Consider the following 27,444-nt stretch of genomic DNA (forward strand, 5'->3'; position numbering starts at 1 on the left):
AACAAACAATTTAACTTAAATAATGTAGCTTATAATTTTTCGCGAAATAAACAGAAACGCGTTTAACATTAGGTGCATACATTTTACATAATAAACGCTTTCTTTTGAAATATTTGTCAAACACACCGGAACTGTAGTCTTACTGTGTACCTTTAAGCTACTCGGAACGTTTCTGCGAAGGAACCGAGCGTCAGAAAAGAAAATACAAACGCACAACTGGACAATTGTTTTATCTGAGTAGCTGTTTTTAGACGAGATTTTTCCAATTAGTGTGAATAAAATGTCCGACGAAGAGGAAGACTATATGTCTGATGCATTTCTCAGCAAAATGTAAGCGTTGCGTGACTAATGTTTACGGTCATTGCTGTGAAATTGTTGTTGAATCGGGGATGTTCAGCAAAGTGTGGTGTGCCGTTGTTTTCAGAATAGTTATCACTGTTTTTTTGTTCACACTAGTAACATTTACTTTATCCCCCCGACTGTCAGTCAAGATGTGAAACCAGGAGTCAGCATGGTGCGGCGGGTCAAAGAGGCAATGAAGAGGGAGGCGCAGCAGAAGGAGAAGAACACGAAGAACCGCCAGAAGAGCTACAAGGAGCAGGAGAGAGACAGCCGAGAAGCAGCTTTACAGAGCTCACTCAGCAATGAGAACAAGGGGTTTGCACTTCTGCAGAAAATGGGCTACAAAGCCGGCCAAGGGCTCGGGAAGGAGGGCAAGTTTCTTCTTCGCTAAGTGATTTTGAATGTGTTTTGCATTTATGGCGAGCACTGATGTTAATCTTTATCCCTATAGGAGCAGGAAGGGTTGATCCAATTCCACTAAATATCAAAACAGGTAGGAAATGTATTTTAAGATGTAGTATTTAGTGATACTGTGTGCGATCTAGCTGGTGGATTACAGCGCTTTTCTGTCTGTAATCAATCAGACAGGGGGGGCATTGGAATGGAAGAGATGAAGAAAAGAAAAGCTGAGGAGGAACTGGAGCATTATAGGCAGAAAGTACGAGCCAAACAGCAGAATGAGACCAAATCTCTGGAAGACTTCAGGTGAAGCTTGGAGCTACCGCTGTCCCCTCTTATAACATAAATGTCCCATAGTCTGTGTTTGTAACCTTTTTTCTTTTCAGGTCAAGAGTAAGGACGGAGAGAGAGGAGCGAAAGATTGACGGAGATCTCAGGAGGAGTCAGCGAGCTTGCGAACAGCTTGACAGTCAAAAGGTGGAAAGAATTATGAGTCTAGCATGGACTCCTCTGCACATCACAGTGCTAGTGTTAGTTGCAGATACCTCTCTAATCAGTCTCTTTGCAGTGAAAGGAGGAAAATTTCACAACATTGACACACAGGATCTCCTAGCTGAGCTTTCTTCTCATTACAGGGGATAACTGTTCCTAGAGAAGACTGGTACTGGCCTAAAGCAAATGCTGATGATGAGGATGACAGTCTTAAAGAAGTGGAGGAGGAGGAGGAGGAGGAGGAAGAGGAGATTACAGAACTAACTGTTAGTATTTTGTTTATTTTAGAATATAACGTCCTTATTTATGAGCAAAAATCTATTTAAATCTAAATGAATGTATGCTATTTGTCATCATTTTGGCCAAGAAAGGAGCTGTGGAAGTGGAACTGTGTGTATGAGGAAGTCAGGAGTAGCAGAGAAGTAGGTGCAGGATGTGTATGACCACAACAAGAGAGTGGTGAGGTGTGTGGAAGTAGTGACATATGGGCTCAAGGTGGGATTACATCAGAGATTGGTTCTGAGCCCCTTCTTGCTTGCAGTGTGGCAGACAGATGAGGTTAGGGAGGAGTCTCTGTGGACAACCATGTTCATAGACGCCATTGCGATCTGTCGTGAGAGTATGGAGCAGGTGGAAGAGAGCCTAAAGAGGTGGAGGTATGCACTGGAGAGAAGAGGCATGAAAGTCAGTAGAAGCAAGACAGAATACATGTGTGTGAATGAGAGGGAGACAGGTGAAAAGGTGAACATGCAAGAAGCAGAAATAGTCAGCGTAGGCAAGTTTAAATACCTGGGGCCACCCATCCAAAGCAGTAGACTGTGCACAGGAGAGGTGAAGATGAGAGTGCAGGCAGGGTGGACCAGGTGGAGACGAGTGTCAAGGGTGATTTGTGACAAGAGTGAAAGGGAAGGTTTACAAGATGGTAGTGAGACCTGCTATGATGTCTGGTTTAGACATGGTGGCAGGAAGACAGGAGGCAGAGCTGCAGATGATCAGATTTTCTTTGGGAGTGACCAGAATGGACAGGATTAGAAATGAGTACGCCAGAGGGACAGCTGAGGTTGAGCAGTTTGGAGATGAAGTCAGAGAGGTGAGGCTGAGATGGTTTGGACATGTGCACAGGAGTGATAATGGATATACTGGGCAGAGGATGTGGAAGATAGAGCTGCCAGCAGGAGGAAAAGAGAGGGAACTCTGAGGAGATTCATGGATGTAATGCAGAGGGTTGGTGAGACAGAGGAGGATACTAAGGATAGGGTGAGATGGAGGCAGATGATCTGCTGTGGTGACCCCTAAAAAGAGCAGCTAGAAGAAGAATATTTATCATAATATTTATCATAATGTTTTATTATGCTGAAAAATATAACTGCATCACATAAAATTCTATGACAATTAATCCCGATGACCATTAAAGTGGGTTTGATATGTGCTTCTCTTTTGTTTCAGTCTTTTGATAAACTGCACATTTTGACATCCTATTTGAGAGGAGTCCATTTTTACTGCATATGGTGTGGAACCACTTATAATGGTAAGTGTGATATCAATATTGCTGTAGTTTTAAGGTTCTTTTTTTTTTTTTTTTTTTTTTTTTTGCCATTGCTCATACTGTATGTATTCTGTTTTACAGATGAAGAGGACCTGTACTCCAATTGTCCTGGGGAAACAGCAGCAGACCATGAATGAATGCAATGAAAACTAATGTGCATAAGTTTCCATTAAAAAAAAAAAAGTTACAAATGTTTGATCATGGAAATATTTTTTGCATAAGTGAGTGCAAAAAAATAACTGAATTAAGGTTCTTTTTCATCCAGTTTTAACCTGCTGTCATTACTAAAAGAGCATCAGGTTTATATTTGTTGATGAATAGTCTTTTTTTTTTTTTTCCTTCATTTATAAATTAGTATGTCTTCCAATATTTATATTTTGTAAAGTTGAATACAAATTGTTACATATTCCAAGATCATTTGTATATATCTGTATTCATTAAACGTTTTAAGAATGTTACCATTTAGTAGCTGCTCTTTCTATTGTCATTTTGCCTTTGTTTATATTGTATAGATTATTTGTGAGTTGATATTAGTTATAATTCATTTCATTACTGTTACTTTAAAAGGTTTTACTGCGCAAATTACTCTGAAATATTGAAACATTTTGGTTAATATGTTTGAGATAAAAGGATAAACTCTGCTCCTTTCCGGACATCAAGGACGTTAAGCAACATGTTTGTTTCTTGACATTAGGAACTACAGCTCCCATGGACCTTAGCGATGGGAGCGGCTCTTAAACGTCTTGGGACTTTCAGTGCTAACATACGTAAGGTACAAAATAATAATAATAATAAAAAAGATTGGTATTTACTACTGAAGTTAAAAAGTTGACGCTATGACGTTAGTTAAACTATAAAAAAAGGTCAATAATAATTAACAAAGCTAACAGCTACTAGCCAAAAACAGCATCGTTTCTACTCGCGGTTTTCTCGTACTTGCACATACACTTGACCTGGTGTTGCGCTTTATTCAGATATCTTCCGCCCAACCCAAAGCGTTTCACACAATTATTATTATTTTTTTTAATAATGACTTTGCTAAACAAATAGTGGTTGCTATATCGGACATCACTTGAAGGCACCATGTGACGTTTAAGGAGAAAACGAAACAAACTGACGTGGAAAGGGAAAACGGAAACCATGTTTTATTTTGAGAGTTGCATTTTGTTCTGTATTTTTGAGTAAATATTCCTACTGCCGACAAACCTAGGATGGATAACTACGTAGCTAAGCTGAACGAGTATGCACAGAGGCAGCGGCTGGTGCTGCAGTTTGAGGAGATTGGAGTTGCTGGGCCTGACCACATTAAAACGTAAGTGGGATCTGCGACCTGGAAAGTCATGGGACAAGTCAGGATTTGGGGACATCTGTGGGTCATTGTAACGCTTTGAAACGTAGCTTCCACTTTAAACATGATTATCCGCCGCCAAATGCGCGTTTGTAGACAGTAGGTGCATTTTACACGTTGCTTTAGGACACTCACTGTCCGCAGGTATGTTGATCCTGCAGTATTTTACTAATGTGGTGTTTTCACAGATTAGCTAACTTTGTCATCATCCGTGCAATTATAATATTCAGTTTACCATCAAATTTGAAATTATGTTAGCAATAGGATTTTAAATGTTTTTATTTTTATGTAACATAAGTACTTGAGTCATGAGCGACAAGTTCTTGTGATGGCACGGAAATAACAATAACACACACATCACATTATTAGAATAAATGAATGACTTCCTTGCACTCCAGCACCTGTAGTTACCAGATGACAGTCTGTAAGGCTCTATGATGGCAAACAATAATGCAGATAATTTGTTTTATTATGCATATATTAGTTGATCCCCTACAACCAGGCTAGACCATCGGTAACACACTGCACTGTGATGGATTGAACTCTTGCAGCACCCACAAGGTTTTCCCTGCTCAATAAAGGACCGATGGGCAGGGCCTTATAAAATCTGGGATGAGAACTTCATTCAGCCAGAATACTGAAGATAGGTCGTGGATGGGTCTTCCAGCATGACAAAGGTGTGGCTAAAGAAGAAGCACATTAAGGTCATGTAGTGGCCTAAGCCAGTTTCCAGACCTTCTATAAAAAAATCTGTGGAGGGAGTTGAAGCTTCGAGTTGCCAAGCAGCAGCCAAGAAACCTAAAGGATTTAGAGAGTTTCTGTAAAGAGGAGTGGGTCAAAATCCGTCTCGAGAAATTTGCGAACCCAATGACCAACTACAAGAAACGTCTCACCACCGTGTTTGCCAACAGGGGTTTCTCTACTAAGCCATGTTTTTCTTGGGGATCAAATACTTATTTCTCGCAGCGACATGCAAATCAATTTATAATTTTTTTTATAATGTTTTTGTCTCTCTCCTTTAATATATATATATATATATATATATATATATATATATATATATATATATATATATATATATATATATATATATATATATATATAAAGTAAGCAAACTTACAAATTCAGCAGGGGATCAAATTATATTTCCTCCACTGTACACCCTCTACAGAGCGCATTGTTGCACTGTCTTGTCTGTTCAACATCGCTCTTCCATTTGCTTTACAGATTTACTCTAAGAGCCGTCCTGGATGGTAAAGCCTATCCTGACGGTGTCGGAAAGAACAAGAAGGAAGCCAGACAGAACGCGGCTAAAAATGCTTTGGCAGGATTGTTGGAGAAACCAGCTGATATTGTAAGGTTATTACTCCACTGCATTCACTCACTGTATGCAGGGATATTTGTTTTAATCTGCTGTATGTTTGTTGGTTACAAACAGACAGAAAATGCTGCAGAAGTTTCTGCTACATCAGTTCATCAGACAAGTACCAGTAACATCAACTACATATGCTGGCTCAATGAATATGGACAAAAGAATAGGGTGCTTGTAAGGCCCGTGGAGACTACCAGACCTGGACTAAATAATCAGTGAGTCTGTTTGATGCATCTAGTTTCATTTATAGTTGTGCATCCACTATTTGAAATTTGCTAAAAAAATATATTTTATGTTAGATGGTGTAACTTTATAGTTGGTGACAAGGAGTATCCAGCAGCCTCTGGGAAAACAAGGAGGGAAGCAAAGGAGGAAGCAGCCAAACTTGTATATCATGAAATATGTGGCAGTAAAAGTTCAGAGGTAAGTAACGGAACAGACCATTTTATACTGGCTGGCTTAAAGTCACAGAACACAGGAGAAATTCAAGGAAGAATTCGAAATGCTTGGTAATGATTGTAAATATTTTCATGGATGTACTAGTACGTGTTTCAGTTGTTGCCCATTGTATTTCAGACTGGAGATGAGAAATGCGTTTTAACATCAAGTCAACAAAGCGAGGAAATAAAACAAAATGTTGCAGATGTCTGGTGAGTTCAAATAGGGGCAGCACATGTTTATTTTTGACGCTTCACGTCTGTGAAGCGTTTTATAGACGATCATTTAAAGTGGTCGAGGTTTTAGAGGCATTTGTCTTTGATGTTACAGCAATCGGACAAAGAGTTTGACTCTGAGGACTGAAGAGAAAAATTTTACAGAGTCAAATTTCGTAGGACTTGTCAACCACTACTGTCAGAAAATATCCTGCTCCCATATGTTTATTGAAGAGAATATATGTGGACCACCTCATAACCGACAGTAAGTATGACTAACGCCATAATACGGATTATAGACAGTTTATGCTAAATTTTGATTGATATTTAACAGTTGGTATATGATGTAAACCTATTTTTCTCTTTTTCACAACACAGATTTTTCTACAAATTAGTCATAGACAACAAGGAATACCCTGTGGGTGAGGGTAGGAGTGCCAAGGAAGCCAAACAAAATGCAGCTCGGTTGGCCTGGTCTGCTCTTCAGGAACAGTCGGACTGGGACAGCAAGGTATTTATCATGTTCTGTTAAGATAAAATTAATTTATTGTCTCCCATAGGAGAAAATCATCTTGGATCAGCTAACTGATAGTAAGAAAATCAAGGCATAAGCCCTAAATGGACATACATTTTTATAAATATAGACCTTAGAATACGTACACAATTAATAAATAGTTAAAAACTTGCCACCTCAAAACTTCTCTGCTTCTTGGTCATTCAGTCACGAGCTGTTCATGAGCTGACAGAGGGACAAATGAATATTTGCACCAGTTATAGTTACACAAAGGGACCTTGTACTTCCTACAAGTGTTCAGCACAAACTTGGAGTACAAAACATGTGAGGCGTTAGATAAATTCCTACTAGTCTGTCGAACAGTGGACTGTACAGTATTATCTTGGGGAGCAAGGAGTGTTGCTGTTCCCATGATCTTTCCTGCTGTTTTAACCAGATTAAAAATGTGAGTTTTACACTTGATTGCTAGATTTCCAAACCAGCTGCTGATGCTATAGTGCATATACGTAGAAACTGATAACCACAAACACTTTCCACATCAGTGTCCTATATGTTTGTTATTTTGATATTAAATATTTTGGCCATCTTGTAGATTGTTGAGATATTCCCACCATGGGCACTGTAGTACCAGGGTCACACTGTGCCCATAGTATACTGGGACCCTGGATTTTTAATAATATTTCACACTTGCACAGCATTTATACATAAACATTTATACCTGCCATATTTTCAAACATATCAGAAGACCTAAGCAGTAAATTTCAAAGCCACCCTTTAAAGGACAATTCTGGAAATAATCCAAGTTCAAAGTTTGTAACAGCCCCTCAACTTCATGTGCATTTTCAGATAACTGTCAGGTCAGCAGTGTCAGATGATGGAGCACCAGCCAAGCTATCCACACCACCAAGCACGCTGTAAGGCAGTAACCGAGTAGTACAGTCGATGGTGACATTTAATGTTGAGAACACCTACTCATTTGTCATTTTATTCTCCAAGGGACTCCGGCCATCCAAAATCAAGTAGCACAAACGACTCAGATGTTCTGTCCAGTTCATCCAGCTCTTTCATGGAGCAGGTTGGTTATATCCCATTCTTGTGTCCACTACTGCCATGGTTCACCAGTTTGTAATGTTGAGGCTGTTGCAGAAGTTGCTTAAATTAACAACGGAAGTAAAATCGGTTTGAATATTTGTTGCTGTTTTAAGATTGGAGATGGAAAACACGGTGGTTCATCGAGTCATCAAAGGGAAGAAATAAATCAGGATCATGATGACAACTGGTAAGCACAAACAGCGCTAACAAATAGTTTCAGATTCATTCTTTTGATTCTGTTTTGTTGTTAAAGTTCATAGCATGTGGCTTGTCTTTACAGCGCTAACACAAAGATCATAAAGAGAGAAGGGGAAAGCTTTACAGAAGAAAATTTCATAGGAGTCATCAATCTGTACTGTCAGAAAACAAAGCATTGCCACGATTACATCTTAGTGAGGAAATGCGGTCCCCCACATAACCCTCAGTGAGTATGCCTTAACCTTTTTAACCTTAAATACATATTACATAGACTGTATCTATATATGTGTGTGTGTTTATAAAGCTCTTCATATGAAACAAAAGTCTTATTGCTGATGAAATTATCTCCCTACACAGATTCTTCTACAAAGTAGTCATAGACAGCAAGGAGTACCCTGTGGGTGAGGGGAAGACTGTCAAAGAGGCCAAACAACATGCAGCTCAGCAGGCCTGGTCTGTTCTTCAGGAACAATCAAATTGGGATAGCAAGGTACTTAATATTTTCTTCTTTTTTTTTTTTTAATCCACCACATTGGAAGTGGAAAACCATCTATTTTCTGCTCCACAAAACCAGCTGTTAAAGAATGAAACTGATAAAGACGTCCATTTTGCTTCCAAATAATTAGACCTTTGCATTAGAGTGACTGTATTAGGGTTTAATCCCGGGATCCGGGATTCCCGGGAAATGCGATCAGAACCATTTCCCGTTTCCCGGGAAACGTTAGACGGGAAACCGGGAAAAAAGTCGCGCGCGTTGATTTGACTTTCAGAAAGAAAAGAAAGCTTCAGAAAGTTAAATTTAAGGAAATATTGAGAGAAGGGTTCGTTTAATGCGAAAAGCATTACTCTTCATTTCAGGCACGTTCAGCCTCCGTTTAAGGCTTCAGCCTTCATCTCAAGCGTTTTAATAGAGGTATTACACAGTTGTGCTTTTTTCCTCTTTAATTTGTTGAAATCGTAGGCAATGTGTTTACCCTAAGGTATTTTGTATTATATAATTTTATATTATTATATATTGTTATATTGCATTATATAGCCTATAAAATATGCCTGCCCTGAACAATAAAGAAATATCTGTTTAACTTCGAGTGTTTCTTTTCCTCGTTTGCAGCCGCTTACTAACAATCATGAATTAGGATACGGGCCTAATGTGTGAAGAAAGTATCATGAAATAGATTGCTTTAACATATTTCGCTTTTGAAATGGAGTTGAGTAAAATGTATATTTTTTAGGCTATAAGGATTGGCCAGTTTTTCAATAGACGATTCACAGCGAACCTACTTTAACCCTCAGACACGGTGTTATAAATTTGTTTTTGCCAGAATGGCAATGACCAAGTCGTACTGCATTACTCAAGGCCCTGTGTTATGTCATATTATAGTGTAGTACGGTAGTTAACTTTTCAATGACTATTACAGCGTTCCACTGGTGGAGATATAGCGCAACAGATGTCGCCACGACAGCGCAGGTGGCTGAGCCTTTATCAATGCTGTGTGGAGATGAACCGTATTGTTTTGCACCAGCAGTTGTAAAATCGCTGTACAATGGAGGAATATTCGAATTATATTTGTTAAGGGAGTGTTGAGGAACGATACAACACCGCATAGCTCGAGCACTCGAATGTCGAGATGTAGGTTTTATTGCGTTAATCAAGCCGACGTTACCCCCTACTGGGCATAACAGGACATAGCTGGAAAGCTACCTCTACAATATCACAATAGGTTAAGGCCGACACAGGCTACAGAAGGCCTAATTAAAATAAAAAAATAAATAAACTTTTTTCCCGGGATTCCCGGGAAATGGCTCGTCATTTCCCGGGATTTGATTCATGTCACTTTCGGGAAAAATATTAAACCCTAGACTGTATGTAAAGCAGTGCTGCCACACTCAGCGATTCCTTAAGTGGGAGCTTTATAAAAGCATGTGTTTATTAAAGTTTAGTTTCTTATAAATAGAACAACAAATAGAGGAAAGTAAATGCTGATACAGCTCAGTCCTCAGCAGACACGCTAAGAGACTAAATGATTTAATACCTTTGGAGCTAATGCTTTATAATACAGAGGGTGATTCTTACTAAATAAACTCTAGTGTATGTGAAGTTATATCCAAAACTAGAAAACTTTTAAAAAATTTTTAAAGGGACAATTTGCTGGCTATAGTCATAGATAGATAGACTCATTTTAAACATGTATGTGGTTTAACATAATAAAATATAAATAATTTTATTTTTATGTCAGCCAGATGGACAAATAATAGTTCAAAAATACCCCCACAGTTACCAGCATTAATGTTATCTTATACCAAAGTGTCTCATACCAGTAAACAGCATACCACAGCATGTAACAGCTGAACACTTTCTTGTTGCTTTCAGTTAACCCCTTTGTCAGGTGATGTTACACCAGTCCAGCTGTCCACCCCAGCAAGCACACCGTAAGGCATGGAATGAGCAAGCACAACAAAAAAGTAAAGTTTAATGTTGAGAAAACTGTATGAGTGTATCTCTCTGTATTTTCAAAGGACATCACCTGATGCAAAATCAGAAAGAATACCAACGACTACAAGTGACTTAGTTGTTTCCCCCAAGGTGCCAAAACCTCCCAAAGATCAGGTCTGTCATCTCCTGTGTAACCACCTAAGATCTGTTGTTATGTCCTCTGCAATTAACACAGTTATATTAAGATGCTTTACATTTTTTTAGATCAACTACACACTGTCAGTTAGTAGTTTTCAGAATTGCGAGTATTATCATCACCACTGTTACCTTTACAGTAATGGTGGGTGATGTATTTATAGTAACATAAATTGTTGGCTTTATTAAAAAGTTTGATCAAGCAAGCAATTCCTCCTGTTTCAAACACTACCTACAGGTGAAGGTGATATATTCAAAAGTAACAAATGTAGTTGACATTGCTCATAATTTGTTTGACATACTTTTCTTGTTGTTCATAAATGATATTAGAATCAGGGGGTCAAGGAAAGGTGCCAGCGATAAGACATCCTTAGGGAGTGACATATACACCCATCTTGTTTAAACCTTTGAAATCTAGGGTCTGGTGTTCTCTTGCCATTAAGGCGTGTGGAAAAATCTGAGGTGTCTATTGCAAGTCACTAGAAAAATGAATAGTGTTTTTGCACACTGCAGGTTTTCCTCATGTGAAGCAGGTGGACAACTATGCAAAATGCCTATGAGTAATTTCTACTAAAGGGTACAATACTAGTTAGAGAAGTTGTTACTTTTCCACTGATGAATTTTGCATTTTTTTTTTTATTTTCATTGAAAACATTAATTTTGCTTGTGATGTTGTTCAGATATATCACCTTTATCTGGAGGAACTGTTCCTATTAGAATCAAATATGTACTTGTTCAAATGTAGGAAAAAGGTGTCCATGGGACGACTTATGTAGAAAGCATACATTCACATATACAATCTATACAGACTATAAATGTTACTAAAGCACTAGGCAGAAATTGTGCATGTATTTGTTAAATAGCACCTTAAAAACTGTTATCTTCAGTAACTGATGATTAGCTTCAGTGTTTCAAGCTGCTATTAAAAAACTCTTGATCATATCTTAAGTGTAATAAATAAGTTTATCCTGTTTGTAACAGATGTTCTGTATCTGTATATAATCTAATTGAGCCTTTTTCCCCCTTTTTAAGGACCCTGATTTGAAACCTAAAAGGAAGTAAGTCAGCCTTTGAGATCTGTTGTAAACTATTCATGTAATATTTCATCTGCCGTGATTGCTGATGATTATTTTCATTGTCTTATTAGAATTGCAGCCAATTTCGATAATGCTTCTAGAAACAGAAAAAAGGTATCACAGACTTTCTGAATCATTTCAGTTTGTTTGGTTTTTGTTTAACATTTGAATTTCAATACGCTGACTTAATTTTTTTTTAAGGATTTGCACAACTCTGATTTCAAAGAAAAGAGGAAAGAAAAGAAAAGTTCCAGTGAAAATACATCAAGTACAATCGTAGCATCGAGGTATGAGAAACACTACATTACACTGTTTGCATGTTTTTACCATAGTTTACAGTTAAAAGAGAATTTTCTCTTTGCAAGCATTTTGAATCAATAATAATAATAACAGCTATAATCATCTCTACAGGTTTACTTCAGAATTTGACTCCATAGAGCGGCTTGGCAAAGGTGCCTTTGGTCGTGTTTTTAAGGCAAAACATAAACTGCTGGAAAAATATTATGCTATTAAAATTGTTCGCTGCAAAGAGTAAGTCAAGTATTTCATTTTGTTTCATTTCTGAAAAAGTGAATTACCAATGCATGTTCTGTACTGTGCCTCACAAGCTCAGTACATACATGCAATAGAATACAATAAGACAGGCGGCACACTCACTGTCACATATTTGTTTTGGGGTATTTTGCATCGTTATTGATAGGAAAAGTCAAGAGAAAGGGGGGGAAAAAATACAATGCGCAAGAATAATGCAGCAAATGATCCAAGTGGGAGTTTTTGGGGGGTTTTTTTGTTGGTATGCAATCTCACCATTCTGGAATCAGGTCTCCTGTTAGTATCTAATTTCTTTAAAGTTTTGAAAAAGTGGTTTTGTGAAATCATAAATAGATAAATAAAAGCAGTCGCTCACTTCAAACTGACCACCTAAGTTTTTGTTAGATGACATGATGTATTCATTGGTTGTAGCTAGAGAGCTGCTTCAGATAAGGTTTGCTCCATTTCTTTCCACGTGACTTGAACAGAAGAATCTCACGAAAGGTGATGATATCATGATGTAGCCACTGAATGCATATGTAAGGCCTTACATATGCATTCAGTGGCTACATCATGATATCAGGATGAAAGACGGCCTAAAGCTATATGTCAGACACACGTATCCTCAGCTACTGTGGTGACAGGCTAATTACACAAGGTCAGAATTCAACTTTATGTGAAAAACTTTGGCTGCTTAGCTTCAAATAAATACTAAGATTGACTTGCTGTTCCTGATTATAGTTGATAAAATCTTCTAACCATCATGTGTTCGTGCTTCCAACCATTCGCACTCCTCTGTTTTAGGACTTCCCTCTCTCCACTGGAAAAAAAAATGTCAGTTGTATATTTTCCTTGCACATTAATGCATACAAGACAAAACTGACTTTTTTTTATGGTGAGAAGTTTAAAAGAAACACTGAGACTATTCTGGGCCACCTGATGGTTCTGCTTAAAGTGGGAGAGGTGTTCTCATAGGGATACTCTAATTGGATTGTTGATTGATGTATTGAGTCCTTCAGTTGAAAAGTTACAGGCATTGTAAAAGTGGTTAAAAGTTTATTGACATCATTTTCTTGTACTCTTTATGATCAGAAAGGCTCTCAGAGAGGTGTCGGCATTATCAGACCTCCACCACTCCCACATTGTTCGATACTACACATGTTGGATGGAGGATTTTGAATACCAATGGGACAGTACAGCTGACAGTTACAGTACTTCACAGTAAGTCCCATTCAGTTATTACGTATGCCTTATCATTGCATTTCTTGTGGTGTGAATGACAGAGAAAGCATTCACTTCCTGCAACTTTGACATACACGTGTTTGCTGTGTGTGATTAAAATTATAATGTTAGAAATTTTAAATCTACTTGACAGTTTAGTTGCCATATTCTGGGATTATAGCAACATGCATGGCCCCAGAATTTTTGTGTCTGACAGTTTTTAAAATCTCGATCTGTTGCAGTAAAAATGAAAATAGTGGCCAAAAAGTTTACCTCACTGTTAAAGATACCGTAAATGTGCATCATTTCTTCATTTGTTTTTTTCTTACTTTTTCAAGGTCTACTGGTGATTCATCTGCAAAGTCCCTCTATATTCAGATGGAGCTGTGTGACACTAAAACACTTCGAGTGTGGATCGATGAGAAGAATACTCTGAATATGAAGAAATCTCTGCGAGACTCCAAGAGAAGAGAAGACAGCTTAATCATTATTCAGCAAATAGTCAGTGGAGTCGAGTACATTCACTCGAAGATGTTTATCCACAGAGACCTGAAGGTGAGACAAAGAGGAGATTATTTGTCACTGGACAGCTCTTAAAGAGCTCGACATTTATTTGTGTCTTTCCTAAAACGTTTAGCCTGCCAACATCATGTTTGGTCGGGATGGAGAAGTGAAGATTGGAGACTTCGGTCTGGTCACTGCTGAGATTGAGGATGATGCTGAAAACCTGCTGGAAAGAAGTGCCTACAAAGGAACGCCTTCATATATGGCTCCTGAGCAGGTTGAATAATCTACAGTGACATTATCTTTAGTTTCTTACCCTTTAATAAATATTGGTTAGTAAGTGACACCCTGGCTTGAGCCCTCATGGTGCAGTACAGTACTGTTGTGTTAAACCGAGTCTTTTTTCCTCACAGTCGGGGCCATCGTTAAGAGAGGAAGAGAATGTAAACAGTGCAGGTTTCACAAAAATTAATACTTATGTTTGTTGCTTTTTTTCATGACAGAAGAGCAAGAGCCATTACGACCGAAAAGTAGACATATTTGCTTTGGGGTTGATATATTTTGAACTTCTTTGGAACCTCTCTGCTGGCTCTGAAAGGAAAGTGGTGAGTGTTTCAAAGACATAATGCAAAGTGCTGCTGCAAACTTGCTTTGCTAATAATAGTTTTGAATGTGTGTCAAAGAAAGCAGAAATAGAATAAGATATAAAGGCAACTTTAGAGTTGACTATTTTTAAAAATATTTATTAAATGAGTAGAGCATAATTTTAAATCTGTGTCAGGTCAATTACATGCTCTTCCTCCCTTCTCCCATTATATAAATGCCAGGTTTGGGACAATGCTCGAAGCCAGAAGCTTCCTCAGGGGTTTTTGAACAATTTTCCCCAAGAGGTACATCAATATAATTTTCATTTTACTACATACAATTCTTTTTACACACAAAAATTACCCAACAGGAGTGTTTTGATTTCTTAAGGTTGTCTTTGTTTCATTTCCCAAGTGAAGTGTAAATGTGGGGAAATAATACATACTGAACTTTCACAATGAGCAACAGCATTTATTGATACTGAGATTTCACACTGTTCTTTTTGTTGTCTAATTGCAGCACCAAATCATAAAGGCAATGCTGCATGCGAAGCCAGAAGACCGACCTGAAGCAAGTAAACTAAACGAGGCGCTGAAAGAGTACACTCATGCACTTTACATGCAAAAAAACATGTTTCGAAGTAGGAACACTGTTTGACAATTATAAGGACTCCAAAGAGAAGTTTTTAAAAGAACACTCAAATTAGTCATTTCATGTGAGACTATTCGGTTTGCATGCAGTGCATGTGTGGATGTTTTAACTGTTCAAGGAACTACTTCCTTTAATGCTTTTCTTTTCGGGGGTCTGATGCATCATCAGATATGTTCTACTTTGTTTAAAAACGGGCTCATGAACTCATTCATGTCATTATTAGTGAATAAAACATGAATTCAAATTTGTGCCATTATTCACTTGTTGTCTAGAGTTCTACAAATTGTCTGTTTTATTCTGTAATATTTTGTGATGTCATACTTTCTTTGTATAGTTTTGTAAAAAATAAAATAAAATAAACAAGCTACTCTGGGCAATAAAATGATTTATATCATTGTGCAATTTTTTTTTTTTTATTTCATTTTTGTTTATTTCTATCCAGTTGGGCAAATTTTATAGTAGACTGGGCTATTAAGTGGTATAGGGCACTGTTGCTTCAGGGCAAGAAGGTCTGGGTTCGAATCTGTGTGACGTTTGCATGTTCTCCCCGTGTCTGCGTGGGTTTTCTCCGGTTTCCTCCCACAGTCTAAAGACGTGCAGTTAGTGGGGTTAGGTTAATTGGTGATTCTAAATTGCACATAGGTGTGAATGTGAGTGTGACTTGTCCAGAGGGTGTACCCTGCCTCTCGCCCTATGACACCTGGGATAAGCTCCTCCCATCCCATCCCGAAAAAGCAGAAGCGGAAGAGAATGGATGGATGGAGCTTGCCTGACTATTCTAATAGTACCGCTGGTGAAGTCAGTCTCAGTTTTATACTGGATCACATCAAGCCAAGGAGCTCTGAGCCAAAATAAATACAGGAATTTATAAATACAGGGATGCACAGTGTGGAGTTTAGTATAGTTATGTCAGTTTAATAATTTTTGATTCGATTTTGCTTTCATGTTCAGTTTCCATCTCCGTGAATGATAAGGCGTGGACACCGGGACATGACGTTTCCACCGAGAAATCGAAACTTAAACGCGGCTGAATCTGAGTGCGCGGTCACGGAAACGTGGAAGCAAAGCGACAAAGACATACTATTATGCTCACTTTGTGACCTGTCGCTGCTCTGCGCAGTTTTAAATTCCTACTTAAATTCCTTTTGTTGTTGTTGTTGGGAACTGGGAGACCATGTAGGAGTGAGGATTGGAGGTGAGACCGGTGCGACTTGGCTCTAAAGGTCATTACCACTGACATTCAAGTGAGTACAACAGGCTCTCAGAACTGATGATTATAGTCGATGCATTATTGGTATTATTGAATATAGCATTGTGTTTTAATGTTGTTCACAACTGCACCACTTGCCCGTATAACCAAAGCTTTGACAATCTGTGATCAGATTTACCACCACTCCTAAAGAGTAAAGTGCCGGCGGGGAGGAAACAAAACAGCGGAAAATACTCTGCTGTGTTGGAGATGGAGCAACCGGCCCCAGCTGATTCTGTAAGATTATAAGTCTTTGCTGAATTAGCATATACTGGATTGCATTTTATGTTGACTGAAGGTTAACATATATAAAAAAAATAATGTAGTCTAACTGTTGCGTTTGATGTTTTTGTTTTAGACAGAGAATGCAGCTGCATCACTTCTTCAAACAAATATTCCTGACTATGTAAGCTGGCTCTATGAGTATGGTCACAAGAAAAAGATCCTCATAAAGGCTAAGGAGTCGATACATTTTGGCAAAAATCCGTAAGCCTCCGTACATGATAGAAGATATAATTCCTTATGCCTAGTTTTAAAAATAAGATTGAAATTAATGTTTGTATGTTGTTACAGACGATGCTGTAGTTTTGTGGTTGGTGAGAAGGAGTATCCATCTGCCGTTGGGAAAAATAAAAAGGAAGCTAAGGAGGAAGCGGCCAAGCTAGTATATCAGAGCTTGGGTGTGACATATAAACATCACAAACCAACAAATTTCGTTGGAATCGTTAACAACTACTGTCAGAAAACAGGCCGAACTCTTGATTTCATTAAACTGAAAGAACCACCAAATTACCCTCAGTAAGTATAAGTGAATCTTTGGAGGTTGAATAAAAGCTACAATGACACTGATCATTGTAGCTCTTATGGATCATAATGTTGATGGATCATAATGTTTATACTAACATCTTCCCTGCACGTGCAGGTTTTCCTACAAATTTGTGATCAACAATAAGGACTACCCGGAGGGTGAAGGTGAAACTGCAATGGAAGCCAAACAAAAGGCAGCTCAGCTGGCCTGGTCTGCTCTTCAGGAACAATCAGACTGGGACAGCAAGGTATTTCAGTACTTTTGCTTTGTGAATGTCACTTAAGTAATTTTTTTATATCCACATGCATCACAGAACCATTTTCATTGTGTCACTTTAGCAGATGATTGCATATTTTCCTGAAGCTTGTACTCTGCACTTTTCTAAGTTTGATAACTAATGTTGAATGACACATATTTTTGCTCATTTTAGGTATCCTTCAGGTCAACCATGTCTGAAGACAGTGTAATGTCATCACCAGCAGCCATACTGTAAGCAAATATTGACATTAATGATGGAGTATGTGGCACAGTTTAACACATACAAACCTACACACATGTTTCTCTTTTTAATTTCAAGGGAGTCCCCTGAGGCATTGTCAGAAGTCACAACGCGGAGTGAAAGTGAATCAGTAATATTCACCGAGTCATTGAACCTGTCTGAGAAGGTCAGGTTTTTTTTTATCCCTTTAAAAATGATAAACATATTGACAAACCTAGAAGCTGGCTTTTTTCTTATTTTTATACTAAAATATGTTGGTGTGTCAGTTGTACCCCATTTCTAGACAGAAACACATGATCTGACAGTAACCCTACACAGGAATTGGCTAAGGTGAAAGGTTATAAAAGCTTAAAGAATGAGGAGTGCTTTTTTCTCAGTGATGAGGTTATTACTAAGAAGTTCTTCCACAGGTTAACATATAAAAAATAATGCAGTGTTTAGTAAACAAAACAAAACAAACAAAAAAAATACATTGTAAAACTGTATTTATTTGTATTTTTGGGGGGTGGTGTAGGTGTCCCTCATGTCAACTTCATCTGTAGACATTCCACCAACCAGGCTGTCAACACCTTCACTGTAAGAAACTTAATGATACTACTACTAAATCAGATTGTTGAGTATTGAGAAAGCAGCACTCATGTCCCTTGTTGTATTCTCTAAGGGAGTCTCTTGAAGCATCATCAAAAAGCATGCCAACAAGTACGAGTGACTCTGTAATCTTCACTGATTCGTCACACCCTTCCATGGAACAGGTCTGTTGCTTTCTTCCCTGTCCTAAAAACTCTGAATTTGTTTAAAGAAAGATATCTGCACATTATATTCTCCATGTCATGCATAGAATATGGCATGTAGTGAATATGGGGGTGGAGGGGCTCGAGTATGGCTTATCTGGTCCACTGCTGGTCATTTGGTTCCTGTACAGTTGCAGTTAGAGCTTGATTTGCATTCTTGCCAATTATTTGGACTCATTTGTAGTGGCTGTTGCACTGTGAGCCATGGCTCTCAGCAGTTCTATTCATAACTTTTGTGTAGAGATTTTCAGGTTCAGCAGGTTTTTCTATCAGATTTATTGGCAAATGTGTTTGGCTAGTTGTGCAACTTCATTGCAATCGGTTTGAACACAATTAGATTTTTAAACGTGATAAAGAAAGTATTAAATGTGTACTGAGAATTATGAATCTGTATGACAGTCTATAAATGTATTCTCAGACTCTATGCATCATCATATTTTTAAGTACCTCTAGGTAAAGCCATCTGTCTGTGGCTCCAAGTTTTTCAACCTTGAGCAGACTGAGTGCTGGTATGCAGGCTGTGAAGCTACTAAGGCACAGTACAGATAAAGCAATACACAGCCTGGAAGTCTGCATCTGGAAGCCCAAGTTCAGGGTAAAGGAAACCGTAAGTTAGAGGAATCTCCAAATGTATTTGCAAGATGCAAATACATTTGGAAATACATCTGCTACATCACAGTGTAGTTAAACAAAGGAAAAAAACAGGTAGTTAAGTAGCTCCTAACTTCTCTGAATTTCTGACTCTTAGATGAAAATTCTTTGATCTCAATACCATTTCGAAGATTTTTTTAAATACATTTGCAAATCTCAATTTGCACAAACAGGCTGAGAAAGAGCTACACAACAGCAGCAGGTAGAGGGGTACAATTACCTCATGCTCTTATTTAGAAGAAGGGGATTGATTGAAATGGGTGGACTGTGCCAGCTACGCAGTGACGTGAATACTGTACTGTTCTGTTGTGGTAAAGATGTTCCTACCCTCGCATGTGGCCAAGAAGTATGTGTAGTAAATAGGACTATACAGTAAATCTCATGGATGTATCTCACGGATCTAAGTGGACATCAAATACATCTGACTTCTTAAAACAGCACGCATTTGCCTTTTAATTTCTATGTTTAGCTAAGCACAACTGACCATTAATTTGAATTTTTTAATACATGATGTGCTTTTCATGTGTTTTTTTTTTTTCTTTTTCAGGATGCTAACAAAAACAAAATAACGGACAACAAACCAAGTGAAACATCACTCCAATCACAGTATGAAAAACATTTTATTTTCATGAAGTTTATACTCGTGTGGCTGAATTTTTGCTTCCTCTTCCTCCCAGTAATTGACTTTTTTTTTTTTTCACCCCTTCATGTAATGACTTGTGTTGATCTGAACAGGTTTACGTCAGGCTTTGATTCCATTGAATGTCTCGCTAAAGGAGGCTATGGTCATGTTTACAAAGCAAGAGATAAACTGGTGAACAAGTATTATGCTGTAAAGATAGTTCGCAATAAAGAGTAAGTACACAATGTATGTTTTTAAGGTGCAATATTTTTGCACAATATACCAATAACAGAACAAGTGGGAACCATGTTTTAATTACTGAAGCATTTCTGTGTGTTCCTTCTGATCAGAAAAGCTTTAAGGGAGGTGGGGGCATTATCAGACCTCGACCACTCCAACATTGTTAGATACTACACATGTTGGCTGGAGGATTCAGAATACCTGTGGGACAATACAACTGACAGTTGCAGTACTTCCCAGTAAGTCTTGTTCACTTATTTAGTTTCTTGCTCTAATGCATTTCTTTACTAAAAATGAAGGCATGTTATTAATTAGATTTTGAATCTTACTTTTTTTTATTTTTTAGGTCTAATGGTAATTCATCACAAAAGTACCTCTATATTAAGATGGAGCTATGTGACAGCAAAACACTCAAAGACTGGATAAATGAGAGGAATGAGAAAACTCTGCAAGAGCCTATGAGAAGAGCAGAAACTCTCCTCATTATCCAGCAAATAGTCAGTGGCGTGGAATGCATTCACTCCCACAAACTCATCCACAGGGACCTTAAGGTAAGACTCAAGATCACAGGCTGAGACAAGCTTAAACTGCTGGTCTAGCTCACTTTAATTTCTTCTGTCCTCTCTTTCTTCAGTATCCTTTTTTTGTGTGCTTAATGCAGATGCACACATCGCTGCTATTTCAAGTATTCCTTCTATTTCCCAAGTAAACCCAGTAAGAGGCAGACATAATGCTGTTACTTTTGTTGGGAGGGAAAACAAATGCCATAAATACTAATCAAATAAAATTTAACGTGATGTTTACATGTTTTGGGGTGACAGGAGAACAGTGTGCAAATAGAAACTGAAGCATAAAATACAGTTAGGGCTGCCTCTGCACACCACCACCAACATATGATTGAAGTGCAGATGTTCAGCTTTAATTCAAAGGGTTTAACAAACATTTCACATTAACTGTTTAGGAATCACAGCCTAAACACAGTCCCCCATTTTCAGAGGCTCAAAATCATTTGGACAAACATTCATTTAAATACAACATTTGTTTTTGATACTCTGATGAAAATCCTTTGCATTCAGTGACTACCTGAAGTCTTGAACTCATGGACATCACTAGATGCTGCATTTACTCCCTTTAATCTGTCAGGCATTTACTGCAGCCACCTTTGGCTGGTGCTTATTTGTGGGTCTCTCTGCCTTCAGTTCTGTATTTAATAACTAAAAAGCATGCTCTATTGCAGGGGTGGGTTATTAATTTCCCCAAGGGGCCACATGAGAAGCTAGGACTGTTGTGGAGGGCCACACCAATAAGTTTATAGAAAGATAAAATTAATATTTAACACACTTGAATTCAGCTTACTGGTGCGCCCCTCCACAATAGTTCCAGTTTCTCATGTGGCCCCTTGGGAAGAGTGATTGCCCACCCCTCCTCGGTTGAGCTCAGGTGACTATTTTGCCCACTGACATGAAAATTATATTCAAGTTCTTTGCCTTGAGAAACTCTTGCTTTTGCAGTCTGCTTTGAGTCATTATCCATTTGCAATATGAAGTGCTGTCTGATCAGTTTTGAAGCATTTGGCTGAATATGAGCAGAGAGTACAGCCCTGCACACTTCAGTTCATCCTGCTGCTTCTATCAGCAGTCGCACCATCAGTAAACACTAGTGACCCAGTTCCACTGGCAGCCATACATGCCCATGCCATAACACTGCCTTCACCATGTTTAACAGATAACATTATTTTTCTCTTCCCATCATTCTGATAAAAGTTAATTTTGTTTTTTTTCCAGCAGTTTAAACTACCTTTAAACCCCTAAAAATGTCTGTATTTCCTAAACAGTAAATGGCTCAGTAACACTAGTGTAAAAAATAGGATGTCAGCCCTTCGAATTAAAGCTGAAAGTCTGCACTTAAATCACATATTGAGTGTTTCATTTAAAATCCACTGTGGTGTTGTACAGAGGCAAAAGTACAAGAAGTTGTGGTGTGATGAGTTGTGATAAATTTCTGTGATCCAGTAAGTGTCTCTTAGGCTCAGATAATGTTGATGATGTTGATGCTTTAGTTTAGGTTAAAAATTAGTATGAAATATAATAGTTATAATGCTATAATTAGTATGAAATATAATATAATGCTAATGTATTTATTAGCCTCTATTTACAACCCCATACCTTGAATAGTGAGGTACCCAGGACTGTCAGCGTTATCATGGATTTCAGGGAGAAAACATTCAAGTAACTGACTTTTTATTCATCTTTCTTTTTTCCCACGTCCTCCTGCAAGTGTTTTTGGTTGACTTTCCAAACTTAAAAGTGCCAAATGTATTAAGTTTAAACGTTTTGTTCACACATGGGCTGGTTGATTTGTACCACATTCATGCATGCACTGCAGCCCTGAACGTCTCTAAACATTATCCTGCAGTTGTGCATGAGAATGCAAATGTCTGCCAGGCCTGTCATTAAATGGTCACTGCCAGCTCTGTGTGATGTCCAGCTGAGCCCATATGAGAATAGTGTAGGTATCTGGTGAATTCACAGCAAGAGACAGCAAAATGAAGAATTTATAGTACTGAGAACACAACTAACATAAACTCCTTCTCTCCTGCTGTGTGCTACATGTGAGAAAAAGCAACTGTGGTTAATTCCTCACCAGATTTTCCTGACATTATATGAAGGCTTTGTTTTCACCTCCTAGTTTCCTTCCTTCTCACATTAATCAGTAATTTGTCTAATCAACAATGAAGAAACATCTTCCTTCCAAAAGCTGCTTTTGACAGTTCATATTTTACCATATTCAGGTCCTGAGTTTGTCGGCTCATTTTTGACTACATAAAGTGCTAATTGATTAAGTTGCTTCCGATTTTTATTTTATTTTTTTTTTATGGTCAGCCTACAAACATCATGTTTGGAAAGGATGGGAAAGTGAAGATTGGAGATTTTGGTCTAGTTGCTGCTGAGACTGACGATGATGATGAAAATCAGACTGAGAGAACGGGGAAAACGGGAACAAAATCTTACATGGCTCCCGAACAGGTGAGATCGCTGTAACAGATTTTTTTCAGTGATTGTTGCCTGAAGTTTTTGCTTTGAATTCTAGGCTTCTATAACATACTCGCAAGTTAACTGCAACCTGAAAACAATTAAATCAGACTAGATTATTTTACCATAAATATAACTAGTTAATTTAATCACTCACAATGAATTAAAAGGTGTGTAACAAATTATGTTTTTGTTTTATGACAGAGGACCAAAAAGCGATATGGCCGCAAAGTGGACATATTTGCTCTGGGACTGATCTATTTTGAACTCCTTTGGCACATCTCTTCTGGGCATGAAAGATCAAAGGTGTGTCAGCATAACAATAAGAGTTTTACATTTTTAAAGGTTTACTTGTTGCTTCCAATGAGTGCATAATATACTGTATAGACATGCATGCACAGTTTTTTTTTTTTTTTTAACTAAAAGTCTATTTAGTTCATATCAAAAGTGATGTGATTTTACTGAGTCAACTAACGTGTTTTTTATCATTATATGTACACTAGATTTTCACAGATGTCAGAAAGCAAATTCTCCCTGAAGAATTTTCAAAGAAGTTTCCTGAAGAGGTCTGTTCATATTCTTCTCACATTGTCATTGCCAGAACTGATCTTCTTGCAACACAGAGGAGTATATGAGCATTAGCTGCTCATCAACAAGCCAGTGGAGCATTTTAAGATAAAGTCAGGTCTCAGGTCTGGTCTCTGTGCAGTCCCATTAAAAAATATCTACTTCTGTACTGCTTTCATAGGAATTAATAGGATAAGCAGCAGCCAGGTGCTGCAAATCAAATGCTCGATTAACTGATCATCAGGAAGTGTGCGTGTGCGTGTGTGTGTTTTGGTGATTTTTGCAGCCAGAGGTGCAAGCACAAATGAATACAAACCTGATCTGAAGCAACACTGTAAAGTAGAGTGGGCCCGAAGTCTTCCCCAACAATGTGAGGGACGGATACAGAAAACTAACTTCAAGTTATTGCTGCTAAAAAGGTGGTTCTGCAAGTTACTGAATTTTGGGATATGCTTAGTTTTTAACAGCATTGCACAGAGTCCCGTGAAAACATTATTTTTCACTGTATAAGTGTTTGCAATGCTAAGATAGTTTTTCATCTGATAGGAAGACCGATGATGTACACTGATCAGGCGTACCATAATGACCACCTGCCTAATATTGTGTTGGTCCCCCTTTTGCTGCCAAAGCAGTACTAACCCACTGAGGTGTGCTGTGGTATCTGCTCCAAGATGTTAGCAACAGATCCTTTAAACCCTGTAAGTTGTGAGGTCGGGCCTCCATGGATCGGACTTTTTTGTCCAGCACATCCCACAGATGCTCGACTGGATTGAGATCTGGGGAATTTGGAGACCAAGTCAACACTTCAAACTCATTGTTGTGCTCCTCAAACCATTCCTGAAACATGTTTGCTTTGTGGCAGGAGGCATTATCCTGCTTAAAGAGGCCACAGACATCAGGGAATACTTTCTTTGAAAGAGTGTGCATGGTCTGAAGCAAAGTTATTCAGTTAACCTGTCAATGGTCATATTGTTATACCTGATCGGTGCGTATTCATGTTGATACAGACAGTAGCTGTTTTTACTACATTTTTATTTATTTATTGCAGAACAAGATAATCATGTCAATGCTGTGTGAGACGCCAGAAAACCGACCTGAAGCGAGCGCACAGAAGGCAGAGCTGGAAAAGTGGGCTCAGACATTCAAATCACAATATGTGCATCCAGAAAGTTTAACTGGTTAATCAGCACTTACTAATCTTATCTTTTGTTTGTCTGTATTTTCATACATGTATTTGATGTTCTGCTGTATATCTAAAGCAGTGGCGTGCAGTCACTTTTTACAGGAAGTAAAGTAAGGATCATGAACTGTGGGAATAAAATATTTAAACTGATGCCATATTACAGCCTTTGCTTTGTAATAAATGGGATGCTGAGGAAAATAAAGTAATGACCAAACATGGTGTAAAGTTCATTTACCTTCTGTACAGTTGCTTTTTGTATTTTACTGTATAATTTGGGAATTTTAGGGTCTGGTTCTAGAAAGCTAGTACTGTAATGATTTACTTGTGCTTTACAATAAAAATCAGTCTGTAGGGGAATTTTTTTCCAAAGTGGAATTTGCTCTGACTTTGGAAAAACTCACATTTTATGGAACAAATGCTTGTTAACATAGTAAAACCACTAAGATATTTTTTTCCTTTGTCATTTCTTCCCACAAACTGAGACAATGTTGGACATTTTTTACTGGCTGTGATTTTCCGGAGCTGAAGTCATGCCAGTCTTGCAGCAAAGGTGTGGCCCATAAACAGATGTGTCAAATCATGTCAGAACAGTCCTGTTGAGGTGACTGCGGTCACGTGAGCCCTCATTTGTGGAGTCACTGTTAAGCCAGTCGCACATAGACCTTTGTTGTGCTTTTATTCTAGATAATACGGTATGGGTGCCGAACGACCTACAGACACATCAGAAATCATTTTATCCGGAAATTTTGATCATTTTACTGAACAGTCCAGTAGAGGTTTTGCTATCTTGCAAATTATAGTACATGATCATCCTTACATTGCACACTGTAAACCAATTTTAAAACTAATACTAAGTATTGAAGTGGTGACCAAATTTCTAATGGATTTCAATGCAGACTGACTCCCAACTCCATACACAATTACTGCCATGTAATTTTGCTTCAAATTTCAGAAAAAGTGCAAAGCCTCTAAATACTCAGTCTAATCAATTTTGATTATTTAAATTATCAATGTGTTATTTATCGTTTCGAACTGTCATTACAGAAATTATTTGATGGGGGCCTGTACTTTTTTATGTTCATGTGTATCATGTGTCAGTCCAAGTTAATTCTCTGCCCATACTACTATACAGGTAAAGAATAAAACAAATCTGTTAAGTACGCAGTGTCTTAGCTGTTTCCAGGACTGCGCTCTTCTGGATAAAATTCTCGGCTGTCATACCTGGAATCTGCCATTCTCCCAGTTTGGGGGTCACTGCCCTGAGTGCTCCAATTACCACGGGGACCAGTGTTACCTTCACCTTCCACATCCTTTCTAGCTCTTCTCTGAGCCCTTGGTATTTATTGAGCTTCTCGTGTTCCTTTTTGATGTTGCCATCATTTAGTTGCAACGTCTAACGGCTTTCTTCCTCTGTTTGTCCACCACTACTATGTCCAGTTGGTCTGTCTGTATCTGGAATTCCCACAGGATCTTAGCTCTGTTATTTAGTGGCTTCTATTTCCTCCTTTGGCCAGCCTTATTATCCCAGCGAAGTATCTGACAGCTGGGTGTTGATTGTTCTTCTTATGCCTTACTCTCTGCAGGTACTTGGAGGTTGCAGCTTTCCTAGCGGCCTGTGGGACTCAATGTTCCCTTCTGGTAGTACAACCTTCCCTCGCTTTGTTACCATCGAACAAGGAGGATTGTTCACTCCTGGCATACAGCTTGATGTCATGGCTAGTAATGGTGATTGATAGCTATTGGGTTCTGTTGATCTTGTATACTCCATGATTCATGTGTGCAGCATAGGCTTGCTTGTAGGCAATCCAGTCATGTATCTGTCACTCATATTCCGAGGTAGTTGTTGGGTTTTTATTTTTTACTCAATGAACAAAATGACAATGCTTAAGAGTAAATTGCAGGAAATTAATTAAGTAGTGGCTGAAGCAAATAATAGATAATGAAATAAATACATTAGATAGAGGGCAGACAGATAGTGGGCCAGTGGACACCAGACTAACTTCACGACCTTTGGGAGACATGTTTATCTTATTTATGGCCTTCCGGTCTTGGAGAAAAATATGTTTATCTTATCCTTGAAAACATGTACCTCTGTGTCTAAGGAGGGTGTGTATAGGTCACCACGCCCTGTTGCTAGGTGGAATAGAACTGCCAAGTCGTGATTAGGGACATGTGAGGGCAGGAAGGCATGTGTTTCTTTTACAGAGTTCTTATTGTTGATTGGAAGAAGCTTGTTCCATGAGGCCAGAACCAGCCACTGGACAAACCAAACCGAGAAGGCCAAGTCTAAACCAGGCTCTCTCTATCTGCTTTGAACTGAGTGTCTGTAGGTAGTGGTAGGATAAAGTGTTATGTTTAGCCTAGGATTTCTGTGCTCTTCTTGGGAGGGGAGTCACAGCCAGCTGCTTTTAAGGCCTGTGATTTCCTGAACCGAGAGTGCCCATGTACACTTGATATCTTATGATTCTTTAATATATTAAATGTTTTAATTTTGAACTAAAGTGATTTAAATGTCTTCCTTCACAAATAAAAAAATAAACACGACTTAACAGTAGACTTGGTCAGCATGGGGGACCCTTACTGGATGCACAACGTGGCTGGGATTCGAACCCCTGACCTCTTGTTCCGACGACAGTAATGTAAAATTAA

The 27,444-nt window shown here is 38.3% G+C and overlaps 3 protein-coding genes across 5 annotated transcripts; all 3 read left to right on the forward strand.

Moving 5' to 3' along the window:
- Window positions 1-175: 175 nt before the first annotated feature.
- gpatch11 (G patch domain containing 11) lies at window positions 176-3,124 on the forward strand. Its single transcript, XM_030747861.1, has 8 exons — window positions 176-330; window positions 487-713; window positions 794-835; window positions 927-1,047; window positions 1,128-1,218; window positions 1,377-1,499; window positions 2,680-2,761; window positions 2,861-3,124. The coding sequence occupies exons 1-8, from the start codon at window positions 281-283 to the stop codon at window positions 2,914-2,916; spliced, it is 792 nt and encodes a 263-aa protein (XP_030603721.1). The 5' UTR covers window positions 176-280; the 3' UTR covers window positions 2,917-3,124.
- Window positions 3,125-3,499: 375 nt separating this feature from the next.
- LOC115793094 (interferon-induced, double-stranded RNA-activated protein kinase-like) lies at window positions 3,500-15,416 on the forward strand. 2 transcript variants are annotated; one of them, XM_030747853.1, is made up of 24 exons: window positions 3,500-3,551; window positions 3,990-4,091; window positions 5,355-5,714; window positions 5,799-5,922; window positions 6,076-6,149; window positions 6,268-6,417; window positions 6,531-6,663; window positions 7,513-7,580; window positions 7,663-7,741; window positions 7,872-7,945; window positions 8,039-8,182; window positions 8,314-8,446; window positions 10,328-10,386; window positions 10,474-10,564; window positions 11,618-11,643; window positions 11,733-11,775; window positions 11,863-11,948; window positions 12,073-12,192; window positions 13,285-13,413; window positions 13,752-13,968; window positions 14,051-14,194; window positions 14,421-14,522; window positions 14,745-14,807; window positions 15,022-15,416. In XM_030747853.1, exons 2-24 carry the CDS (start codon window positions 3,991-3,993, stop codon window positions 15,157-15,159), a joined length of 2,658 nt encoding a protein of 885 aa, XP_030603713.1. In that variant the 5' UTR covers window positions 3,500-3,551; window position 3,990; the 3' UTR covers window positions 15,160-15,416. The 2 variants fall into 2 exon arrangements, with proteins under 2 accessions (XP_030603713.1, XP_030603714.1); XM_030747854.1 differs by lacking the exon at window positions 3,500-3,551 and having other exon boundaries at window positions 3,931-4,091; window positions 5,355-5,481; window positions 5,566-5,714.
- A 514-nt stretch (window positions 15,417-15,930) lies between these two features.
- LOC115793095 (interferon-induced, double-stranded RNA-activated protein kinase-like) lies at window positions 15,931-25,889 on the forward strand. Of its 2 annotated transcripts, XM_030747855.1 has the most exons (18): window positions 15,931-16,397; window positions 16,536-16,639; window positions 16,761-16,888; window positions 16,976-17,200; window positions 17,325-17,457; window positions 17,641-17,699; window positions 17,788-17,875; window positions 18,224-18,285; window positions 18,371-18,461; window positions 19,699-19,757; window positions 19,887-20,006; window positions 20,124-20,252; window positions 20,360-20,564; window positions 22,896-23,039; window positions 23,250-23,351; window positions 23,549-23,611; window positions 24,661-24,731; window positions 25,510-25,889. In XM_030747855.1, the coding sequence occupies exons 2-18, from the start codon at window positions 16,613-16,615 to the stop codon at window positions 25,694-25,696; spliced, it is 1,893 nt and encodes a 630-aa protein (XP_030603715.1). In that variant the 5' UTR covers window positions 15,931-16,397; window positions 16,536-16,612; the 3' UTR covers window positions 25,697-25,889. The 2 variants fall into 2 exon arrangements, with proteins under 2 accessions (XP_030603715.1, XP_030603716.1); XM_030747856.1 differs by lacking the exon at window positions 25,510-25,889 and having other exon boundaries at window positions 15,934-16,397; window positions 24,661-25,144.
- Window positions 25,890-27,444: the final 1,555 nt, after the last annotated feature.

Source organism: Archocentrus centrarchus, chromosome 15 (assembly GCF_007364275.1).
Source record: "Archocentrus centrarchus isolate MPI-CPG fArcCen1 chromosome 15, fArcCen1, whole genome shotgun sequence".
NCBI classification, from domain to species: Eukaryota; Metazoa; Chordata; class Actinopteri; order Cichliformes; family Cichlidae; genus Archocentrus; species Archocentrus centrarchus.

Bases quoted from the DNA above. Each gene is read 5' to 3' on its own strand.
- LOC115793095 (XM_030747855.1), top strand. From the start codon at position 16,613: ATGGAGCAACCGGCCCCAGCTGATTCT. The intron at 17,876-18,223 runs GTCAGGTTTTTT...GGGGTGGTGTAG, and splicing joins CATTGAACCTGTCTGAGAAG to GTGTCCCTCATGTCAACTTC. The intron at 23,040-23,249 runs GTGAGATCGCTG...GTTTTATGACAG, and splicing joins CTTACATGGCTCCCGAACAG to AGGACCAAAAAGCGATATGG.
- gpatch11 (XM_030747861.1), top strand. From the start codon at position 281: ATGTCCGACGAAGAGGAAGACTATATGTCTGATGCATTTCTCAGCAAA. The intron at 1,048-1,127 runs GTGAAGCTTGGA...TTTTCTTTTCAG, and splicing joins AAATCTCTGGAAGACTTCAG to GTCAAGAGTAAGGACGGAGA. The intron at 1,500-2,679 runs GTTAGTATTTTG...CTTTTGTTTCAG, and splicing joins AGGAGATTACAGAACTAACT to TCTTTTGATAAACTGCACAT.
- LOC115793094 (XM_030747853.1), top strand. From the start codon at position 3,991: ATGGATAACTACGTAGCTAAGCTGAACGAGTATGCACAGAGGCAGCGG. The intron at 6,418-6,530 runs GTAAGTATGACT...TTCACAACACAG, and splicing joins GGACCACCTCATAACCGACA to ATTTTTCTACAAATTAGTCA. The intron at 13,969-14,050 runs GTGAGACAAAGA...TAAAACGTTTAG, and splicing joins TTATCCACAGAGACCTGAAG to CCTGCCAACATCATGTTTGG.